Here is a 10,766-nt window from a genome sequence, read left to right on the forward strand (position 1 = left end):
GTTCATATTGATTGTTTAAAATTTGATACGTATCCATTTAAGATTCAAAAATTTATCCGAACACTATCCGATCTGTATCAAAAAACTATCTGATCCGTATCCGAAAATTATTTGTATCCGTTTTCTTAGGATATGATTTTAATTTTTGCTATCCGTCAAATATTCGTATCTGAATCCATATCCGAATAAAACATATGGATCCGGATATGAGTTGAACACTATTTGATCCGTTTTCACCCCTAGGATCGATTCATTTTGTTGTTGAAGGAGAATAATAAACAATCAAGAACAACAGTTTCAAGGAACTGACATGGCCCAATCAGCTGCAAGAGAGGTCAGTTAAAAAAATTTATTTGCTGGAACAAGTCTCTTTCCATTATCCAAGTCTCTTTTGATAACTTCTATAAGAGGGCCGATCAAAAGAAATTTATTTGCTACAGAATAACAAATTTTTAAAACTATAAATGCTGAATGATGCAATTATCATTTTATCAATTTCCACGTAAAATCTGCATGACAGACAATTCTGTGATGACTTCTGACAGTCGGCCATGAGAACACCTTCAATAACAAATTGCATTACAGGATCTAGCATAGGTCAAAAAACTCCCACGAATTAAAGAGTAAACTGGCCTGAAGAGCCACCCAAATAAATCAGTCCACAGCAATTCAAAATTTCATCAGAAAAATGTCTGTGGAACAAGTTTATTGCCCGTAACTTCTCAACCCAACTGAAATTTCCAAATCCAACCTCCATCAACAGAGAAATTAAGGCTTGAGTGCAAGCGCCAAACCAAATTTGGGAGATTTGTCCAAGGCCTTGGTATCAAATTCACCAGAGACAGTCAGGAAAGACTTGGGCTTGACCTCATGTTGAAGAAGAGCTCCGAGTTTCCCAGAGTTGTTGAGCTTAGCCTTCAAGGTTGTTTGGGGATCAACTGCATATAAACTACCAACTGTAACGGTGTTCTCGTTAGTGGAGAACCTCCTGGTAATCTCTGCCACCACAGAGGTCTTCTGCTTCTCATCAAAATGGTATACATATGAAGCTTTGAGACTATCCCCTTTGTCCCCTCTAGTGAAAATCATATGAAGTTAAGACTTCGAAAAGGCCATTTCTATTGGACTTAAGAGGAAACTTTTCTAAGAAATGGCAATCAAGAGGTTGACGCAATGAATGGAAAACTTACAATATGAATGAAGCATTATATTCTGGCTTCGACAGTCCAATTCCAGCACTATACTTGGTAAAAGTTCCTGCAGCAGTGTCAAAACCGGCTTCTGCACCAAACACAATGCCATGGGCACCTAGAGTCCCAGAAAGATCAACAACTGGGGATGACTTCAGGCCGACAGCTGTAACAAAACTTGCATGGTCATGAAAATATTGCACCTCCAGCTGCCAAAAGAAAATTAGTTTTTAGTATCTCTAGTAACAAACTAGCAATTATATTATAGGATAATGAGCAAAAAAGAAAGCAATCACCTTTCCAGAGTTGTAATCTGGCAGCTTACAAGATGCAATAGTTTTTGTAGAGGGCAGAACATCTGAGATGGTGAGAGTAGTGGAGATCTGGCACATCATAGAAAAGGAACTTTTTTAAGACTATACACTAGTTGAATAAAACCAAAAGAACAATTGGCAGAAAAATTACATTTGAATTAGTATCAACTTTGATATCAATAAGGGTGTTCTTGTACTTGTACTGAGAACCAACATCAAGAGAGTAGAGTCCTCCTTTCTTCAAAGCAGCAGAAGTGAGGCCCTGACAATAAATCAGAAATAGCAATTGTCACTTCCAGTTGATATTTATGTAAGGAAACACCGCATAAACCATACATAACATGATAATAACAACCCATGAAACAAATAATCTGAATTATAACCAAGGAGCTACCACAGTAGATAACATATTTCTTAGTCCTGAACACTTGGCACAAAGGCACAGATTGTTCAAATGGTTATCAAATGATTGATGGCTTGAGGAAAGTATAGGAAGGGAATAAGAAAAATTACCAGATAGAGACAAAGGAAACAGAAGCTGTTCATGATATAAAATAAACAAGAATAGTATGAAGAAAAACAAAATTTTAGGGAATTAGTAAAACATAAAATAAGATATTTGCTTTCACTATAAAAAAGCAACAAATGAAGCTATTATAGGAGTCCAACACGGGAGTATTTTACCACTTAGAGTGACTACACCTACTGATGGACCTGAAAGTGAGAGGACTACTCGGTGTAGCTTTGAGATCTCTTCAATCAATAATCTTCTTGCTTCATTGAGGTAATTCATAGATAATTTCTGTAGTTTTGAACTTTCATTTCTTAGATTAACTTTTCTCCATGATTTTAAAATGCTTCAGCCTTTTCTTTTAATACTCTTTATACACCTAAAATCAACCAATGTTTTATTTCAAATTTGAGAACCATTAACAAATGTCAGTTTTCAAACATCAACACCCTAACAAGGGAAAGCGAACACCTACTTGCAAGGGAAACTTGTGAAAGCAATGGCCATAGAATGTGTGTTGCACCAAAAGGGAAAGAGGACACCTACTTTATCTGGATTATCAAATGTTTACAAATAGATCAAGTCATTAAATTATGAAGTATAGATTACTATGGCTATCAAAACTAGTACCAGTACAAGAGTAAAAAGGCTGATTGTATATTATACAAGAATCTAATACTGGCCAGAAAAAAGGTGTTATGTAGAAGAAGTAATAAGGCAGCAAATAGTTCTGCTCCTTGCAGTGAAGATAATCTTTAGTCAATCTAATTAGATTTGCATTTAGCAATGCTATTATTATAAAGGTTCCAAGTATCGGAATTGGGATCGGGATTAAAAAACGATACGTATCGGCCGTATCAGCCTATATTTTAAAATAATTTTTAAAATACAGAAAATTTCTTAATTTTTTAGAAAAATAATAATAAGATATAAATATAAATTATTCATATATAAAGTCTAAAAACTAAAAAATAAATACTATTTTCTCAATTTCTATTTCTCCCCCTTTCTACCACTCACACTTCTCTCCCACATAAATTAAAAAAAAAAAAAAATTTACCTTCTTTCCACTAATTCTCTTTTTTATCAAACTCTCTCTCTGACTAACTCTCTCTTATCAAACTCTCTCCCACTAACTCTCTCTTGTCAAACTCTCTCCCTAATTAACTCTCTCTACTACTAACTCTCTCTTAAAAATTCTCCCTCTCCCTCACCGATTGCCACCTCTTTCCCTCTTTAACATAGTTTTTTAATTTTTGTTTTCTCTCCATATCTCTCTCTCTCCTCTTTCCCTCTCTTCTTCCCTCTCCCTTACTGCTGCAACCCACAATCCCTGTCTCTTTCTCCCTCTCTCTCTCTTTCCCTCTCTCTTACTCCATCTCTCTCTTTCTCTCTCTTTCCCTCTCTCTCTTCCTCCCTCTCTTTCCCTCTCTTGTTCCCACTCTTTCTCTCTCTCTTTTCCCTTTCTTTCTCTCTTACCCATGCTCGTCTCAGGCGGGATCAGCCGATACGGCCGATCCTCGACCGAAACCAATCAATAGATTGGTTTCGGCTAGGGTACGGCAGATCCCGATCCGTTTCGGCCGATCCCAATCGGGATCGGCCGAAACTAGGAACCATGATTATTATGCATATTGGCATGCTAATAAAAATGAGATCATCTTTGAAATAATGGTCTTGATCCATTAGTTGCAAAAAAGAATAGATGTTGCGGCAGTGATTGTCAAGAGTATGACGAAACTCTTCACCATGAAAAACATTTGCAACTGTTGATTATTATCTTATCCACCATGGTCACCAGTATATGAACTAACCTAATCACATGTGGGAAATATTAAAACTATATAGTGACTGCAAAATTGACTAAAATAGCAAAGCAAAGAAAGTGCAAACTAGTGGATTAACCAGTAAGTGTGACTGGCACTAAGAGTCGTTGGAGATTAGATTGAATATGTGCCAACCACGATATTGTTCAGTGACCTCATTGCGATCCATAGCATGTAGTCTTTCAGCATACTTCTGAGAAGTTGTTACTGCCTTTGCTATAATAGATTTTTCGTTCAAAATTTAAATGTGGCAGGATAGAGTAAAAGATGATTTCACATATACAAGCAGCACAAGCATTCACAACTACCAAGTTCGCAAGTCATCAAGTTTGACAATATGGACACAGCATCAAATAAAAAATCCAACAATTTTGTTACCCTTGGCACAGTGTGTGTTAGCCGGCAATTGGATGGCATGTGCTGTGCTGGCTGACCATGCCAACACACTGCCAACAGCAAGGAAGAAAAGGGAAGTGTTCAGAAATTAACTTTTCTACTTAAATTTATTAATCATAATGAAAGTTACTAAGCATGACATAACATATATTGTATATATATTCTGTAGCACCATAGAATTCTCTAACACTTTCAAGAAGTGAAACAGCAGAACAATTGGATATTCTGCAGCCAAAGAGGATTGTAGTATTCTACAAGACTACATACTTATGCATGAGAGGGGGGTTGTATTTAGTGCACAATATTGTAAATAGTTGCAAAATCAAGTATTAGTGAATAAATATGGAGGTTTGTGGTCTCCTAAAACCAAGGTTCTAAATATCAGAATTGGGGATTAGCCGCCTAAAAAACAATACATACTAGGTGTATCAACCATTACTGCCGATATAGATCAGACTAATTTTTTAATTATATAAAATTTTAAAAATTAATACAAAATGCAGGAAATCATAAGACATTAGAAAAGGTATAGGAAAATAAATAAAAAATCACCCATCCCTTTTCTAGTCTCTCCCTCTCCCTCTCTCTCTACTATTATAGAAGCAAAGGCATGGTGTTGCAGCAGTAAGGAGAAGGAGCAAAGGGGAGAAGGAAAAAATAAAAGAAAAACAAAGAAGAAAGAAATTCTTAAAAGAAGATAAAAGAAAGAAAACTCCTCACCTCGCCAAAGACCTAACCATTAGAGGTCGCTATCACTGGTAAATTACTTGGCAAAGCTCATTGCTTGTCATCACTGGATAGGATGGATGCGTCAAAAGAGATCGGCCCAAGAGAGAGAGATGGGAGAAGAGACGAGAGCATAACAAAGAGAAAGGTAAAGTTGTTATTACTCATTAAATTGGTTTGGATCTAGGTCATGTTTGACAACAACAAAATAATAAAGATAAAGGGAAGAAAGAAGTACAAAGAGCGGGAGAAATGGAGAGGGAAAGAGAAAGGACTTCTTGTGTTGTTGAATCATTGTCTCCAAGCCTCTATCAAGAATGGCTATGTCGGTAGTGGCACAGCACTTGGCACATGTGTCAGTGGCACACTCTGTGCTGAGCCCCTTTTTTAAAAAATTATATTTTCATTAATCATCATCAAATCAACTTTGATTTCTGTTCATACTCAATATTCATTATCATAGGAGAATTGTAAAATTTCTATTTGTATGAAAACTATGTGAAATATTACAACAAGCAATACTATTAGTAGATGAGTTTTAAAAATTATTGACAGTATTTAGTGCAACATTCCCATATTATTCTTGTGCCGGCGAATAAAGTCTTTGATCCTCCTCATTATGCTATGTTCAACTAGATATTAGTTTTAATTATTAAACTATTATCAATTAAATATTATGTGTTGAATGTTATTATATGTTCAATTATATTATAGAGTATTTAATCATATTATAAATTGTTCAATCATTAATATAATTGAATATATTAATGTATTCAATTATATTATGTGTGGAATAATATTTATATATAACTATTGTTTTATATTTAATAAAATAGGTCATTTACAAAAATAATCTGAAAATAAAACACTATAATATAGGTTATAATACATATATTTAAACCAAAAACTAAAGATTAACATGCCGAAGATCCAAAAGCATCTCTAAATATTTTAAAAATTTTATTAAAAATGTTATAAAGGCATGCCAGTGGCACGCAGTGAACCGTGCCGGTTGGCATGTGCCGTGTCAATAGTAGCATGGCATGGCACATGCCACCGGCAGGACCATCATTAGCCTCTATTACTAGTTCTTCTCATCGAATCGTCACCAGCAGTCATCGTGCCCTAGTCATTTTTCTATAGGGAAGATAGATGCAGAACGTGTGATGTAAAATTGTAATTAGTCCACTTAATGAATTTAAATTAAGGTTAATGGATAATCAACTAACTTTAGATGATTATCCATTCAAACTAGATCCAACTTAGAACTAATTTGCTAGGTCATATCATCTTCTTTAAACAATCAACTCGGTGGATTGCCTTCCTCAAGCCCTTCTCCACTCTTCATCCTTTCACTATCCGTGAATCATCTCTTTCGTTGCCATACATATCTTCTTCTCACTCCTCTACTACCATGAATAGCCTCTTGGAGGTGATAGGCTGCTGCTAGGAGGTGGTTAGGCAACCCCTCTTACCACGTGTCATCATTGCGTCGATATGGTATGTGCCAGCCAACATGCCCCGAGCAACATGAGAAACCATGGCCATACCTAAAATAGACACTCTCTCTACAACTAGCAAATACCATTCCTAGTATGATCTAGTTATTAATTAAATTCATTCAAACTCCACACTCCATCTTCTTGAAATAGTGTAACAAAACATATAAGGAAAATATAAATAGAGATAAAATTATCAACCATCACAAAGCAAAACTCCACCATTATATGGGGCTATTTGCCAAAAAAAAAAGTTCTTAGGTTTTAGTACTAGTAAGATAGGGCTCTTGACACTAAATACATTCATTTTTTATACTAAATGCACATATTTTCATAATGAAATGCGGACAATTTACACGAGATATGCACGTGTGTACGAGGGCTCATTTAATGATGCGGACATCACTGATAGGACGCGATGGCGTGTGTACCAGCGCAGGAGGCGCCGACAGTTGATGATCCCTCCTATAGGGATCTGGTTCTGATTTTTATTTATTTAGGGTGTCTTTTGTTTATTTCCTATGTAGGGTGTTTTTTTACTTAATTCCATTGTAGGTCTATTTATAGACCCGTTATATTTCCTTTGGAACTAAATGAAAGTTTATGTGATTTGTTCTCTCGAGGATTTTGGTGTGAAACATTTTCTTAGGGTGGAGGTGTGAAACCCCATTCCTTCCCTTCTTCTTTCTCTGTTTCATTTTCCTCCACTACGTTTTGCATCATTTTCTATTTCGAAAACTAAGATTTTTTATGCAAACGACGCTCATTATATGATTATATGAAACTATTGTATGTAATTCAGCACTACAAAAGTTCGAAACATCTTAAACAGCAATATAATATTGTTAACTATCAAAGAGCATTCTGGTAGATGACATATGGAAGAGAAGGGGGATTCGAGTTTAATTGAAAGGCCTATGTTTATTATGAATCCAAAAGTCGGTCGATCTCGACCTAGACCTGATATAGTCAATTAATTGGTATCGGATGGATATTGGGTGTATTGGGCATATCGGTTGTATCGGCCAATACCTAATTTGGATCAGCCGATCCAAGTTAGAATTAGCCGATTTGGATTGAATGGGTCAGATCCGTAATGGAATTAACATGGGAACATCAATTATTGATGCTCCCATCATCTTTTTCTTTTATCTCTCTCCTAACTGAAGCCAGTGGTCCTCCAACATAGAGATCCAGCTCTAGCAAGTATTTTGAACTCTGTCGACACACTCCGACAACCTCAGGTATGTGGTTTTTTTTTTCATTTATTTCTCTCTTCTCTTTTTTTTCACTGCAGCTTTTTTCTTCTCTTCTTTTCTTCTTCGCTGCAAAAGCAGAAAAATGTTTTCCTTTTCGGTTCTTCCACTCACTGTCTCTCCTCCTTCTTCTTCTTCTTCACTACATAAGTAGCAGAAACTTTTTTTCTTTTTGGTTCTTTAACTCTCTCTCTCTCTTCTTCACTGCATAAGCAGTAGAATTATTTTTTGTTCCTCTACTCTCTTTCTTTCTCTGTTCTTCTTCTTCACTACAAAAGTAAAAGTTTTTTTTTTCTTCTCAGTCCTACTCTCTCTCTCTCTCTCTCTCTCCCCCCTCTTTTTATTCTTCACTACAAAACAAACAATGCTTTAAAAAAAATCTCATTTTACTGTCAATTTTTCTAAATTTTTAGAAAATTTTCTATATTTTTACATAATATTTAGAATTTACATGATTAAGGATCCAATATAGGCAGCCGATAGGCCCGAACATATCATTTTTCTAACCAGCTTATCCCAATTCCAAATTTCAAAACCTTGATTTTTATGAGGCTATAGATAGGTAGTAGCAAACTAGAAGTTGGGAGATTTTATTCTGTATTTTCCTTTTGTCCTCAGAGAAAAATAAAATTAGATCCTTTTAATAAGACAAATTTATGATACTTCTAAAGATCAAATTCCAAATTTCAGCACCTTGATTTTTTATGAGGCTATAGGAAGTAGCAAACTAGAAGTTGGGAGAATTTATTTCATATCTTCCTTTTGTCCTCAAAGAAAAAAAATTAGGTCCTTTTAACAAGACAAAAATTTAAGGTACTTCTAAAGATCAAAATATAAAAGCAAGGAAAAGAGACAATCTCAAACCAAGGAGTAGTTAGCTTCATCAATTTTCCTTGATTCGAAAATATGCAAAAAATCTCATTAGCTTCACATTTCTTTCAACTTCCATGAATACTAAAATCAGGTCCTGAATCCTGATACTCAAAATGAGCTTTTATAGTTTTAAAGCTAGCATGAATACAAGGATACATCATGCAGAATAGATTTTGCTCTAATTTGCAGAACAATCTGCAATACAAAACATAGACTAGATAATGAACTCACAATAATAAATAGGTTGTATAACCACCATCATTCAAGACAGTTCCTAACAATATGAAGTTAAGAGGGATTAAAAGACCACAATGTTCCAAAGAAACAGATCTTCAAGTTGTGAACCTGGCATCAAACATCTAAAATTGTAGTCAAGAACCAGGCCAAAGCAAAATAAGACAATACAGTTGCTTGCCTCAAAGTCTCAAGGTTAACTTATGCATACAACAATCTATCTTCTTAGTTGCAATTTAGATTGTCCAGTCGATGAGGATCCTTCTAAAAGTTCCCTAGATATTGAATAGTCTAGAAAAGAGAGAAAGATGGCATTTGCCAATTTAGAGGTCTGTCCTATCTCTAAGGCATAATTTCGAGCCACAGAGTAAACTGAAAAATAAAATTCTCAAGTCACAGAAGTCCTAATAGCCTGAAAATTAAGTGGAACACTAGCAGATGTTCTAAAAGACTACAGAGTTAGAAGGATATTTTAAAGTAACAGCGCACAAGATGGTAGGAACAAATGTGGAACAACCTAAAAAACAAGCCATATCAGGAAGAATAACAAAGGGATAAAGCAGCAACAGAGTAGAAGTGAAGGACCAACCAGTTAGCTAACTACCAGATGAACTCCTAAAGAGTGCTAATGAACAAATGACACGCTCTCCTTAGTACTTTCCACCCAGCTAACCAAGCCAAGGAGCAAAAGGTAACTGGAGAAATCAATATGGCACAGCCATCCATACATTACAGGAGAACAATAGCAAATGATGGCATCCACAAGCTACCATAAAAATAAAATAATTGCAACAAGAATTTAACGAACAAGCAAAAAGGGAAATCAAATTTGAATAAAAAGTAAAGAGAAAAAAAAATCTCTAACAACCCTATTCCACTCACCGAACCTACCACGAGACCAAATCTCTATCAACCAGATCGACTAATTAGCGCCCTTTTGCAAAGATTTCACAACAGTCACACATCTAATCACGGATATTAGCTGATCAACAGATTCGCCCAGCATACTTAGTAAACAAATCGAAGATTCGAGTAGAAGTAACGTAGGCAAGATATGGTGAGTTACCACTCCAGAGGCGCTGAAGGTCGAGATGGTCAGCTTCTGGTCATAGCTGTAGTCCTTCGTAAGCAGATCTGAACCCAAACAGAAAGCAAGAAAAATTAGCAAAAAAACTTATAAAAATTAGAAGGAAAAGAAAAGGTTTCGATTTGGCGAGCATAGATTCGATTGGAGATCATACCTTTGGATTTCTTGCCAATATCGGAGAACAACCCCGGTCCCTTCATCATTCTTGTCGAGAGAGAGAGAGAGAGAGGTGGGATTAAAACTGGAAGAAAGAAATGCGAGTCGAGAGGAGAGAGTTCGCTTTGATATTTCTATTTCCTCTTTGCGGGATTCGAACTTGGTGGGGATGATGGAATTGGACGGTCCGATCTTTTTTTTTGTAAATAAATAAAATAAAAATAATAAGAAGCAAACAAGTGGGAGAGGATCCAATAAAGGGATGGATGTAGGAATTCGCTGAATGTAGGATATTTGACAGCTTATTATTGGCTGCAGGATAGTACGTTTGACCCGGAAATGGGTGATGGGAACATACCTGGTGTCATCTTGTGAAATATTATAAGTATTCATTTGAGTTGGTGATTAGTAGTTCTACGTATGATTGATTAGAATTATTAAAATAGAGAAGGAATTAAAATTAAGAAAGGAAAGACAAGGCAATGGTTGGCCGTCTCTTGATGGTTGGGCTGTGGACCATTCAATAGTTTTACTTGACGGGAGACCGCAGTGCCAAGAAGGTGGGGAACTTGATGATGGCTTTATTTAATGGTGAACTTTGCTACCACAAAGCTGGGGATTCGAGTAGAAACAAATTATAGACGGTGTTAAAAAGAATTTCTCGTATCCTAATTACCACACGATTCAAGCGGAGATAC

General features: G+C 35.8%; 1 protein-coding gene across 1 annotated transcript; it reads right to left on the reverse strand.

The window, feature by feature from the left end:
* Positions 1 to 449: 449 nt before the first annotated feature.
* LOC140786906 (mitochondrial outer membrane protein porin 5) lies at positions 450 to 10,268 on the reverse strand. The gene is made up of 6 exons (XM_073135620.1): positions 10,067 to 10,268; positions 9,892 to 9,959; positions 1,656 to 1,766; positions 1,487 to 1,573; positions 1,191 to 1,399; positions 450 to 1,075 (listed from the first exon to the last, which is right to left on the reverse strand). The coding sequence occupies exons 1-6, from the start codon at positions 10,113 to 10,115 to the stop codon at positions 769 to 771; spliced, it is 831 nt and encodes a 276-aa protein (XP_072991721.1). The 5' UTR covers positions 10,116 to 10,268; the 3' UTR covers positions 450 to 768.
* Positions 10,269 to 10,766: the final 498 nt, after the last annotated feature.

This window comes from Typha latifolia, chromosome 4 (assembly GCF_019914945.1).
Source record: "Typha latifolia isolate L0001 chromosome 4, TyphaL0001v2, whole genome shotgun sequence".
Taxonomy (NCBI): domain Eukaryota; kingdom Viridiplantae; phylum Streptophyta; class Magnoliopsida; order Poales; family Typhaceae; genus Typha; species Typha latifolia.

Coding starts and splice junctions, on each gene's coding strand:
- LOC140786906 (XM_073135620.1), bottom strand. CDS start 10,115: ATGATGAAGGGACCGGGGTTGTTCTCCGATATTGGCAAGAAATCCAAA. Junction 1,767..9,891: donor CCTTCAGCGCCTCTGGAGTG/GTAACTCACCAT, acceptor ATTTATTGTCAG/GGCCTCACTTCTGCTGCTTT. Junction 1,400..1,486: donor CAGATTACAACTCTGGAAAG/GTGATTGCTTTC, acceptor TTCTTTTGGCAG/CTGGAGGTGCAATATTTTCA.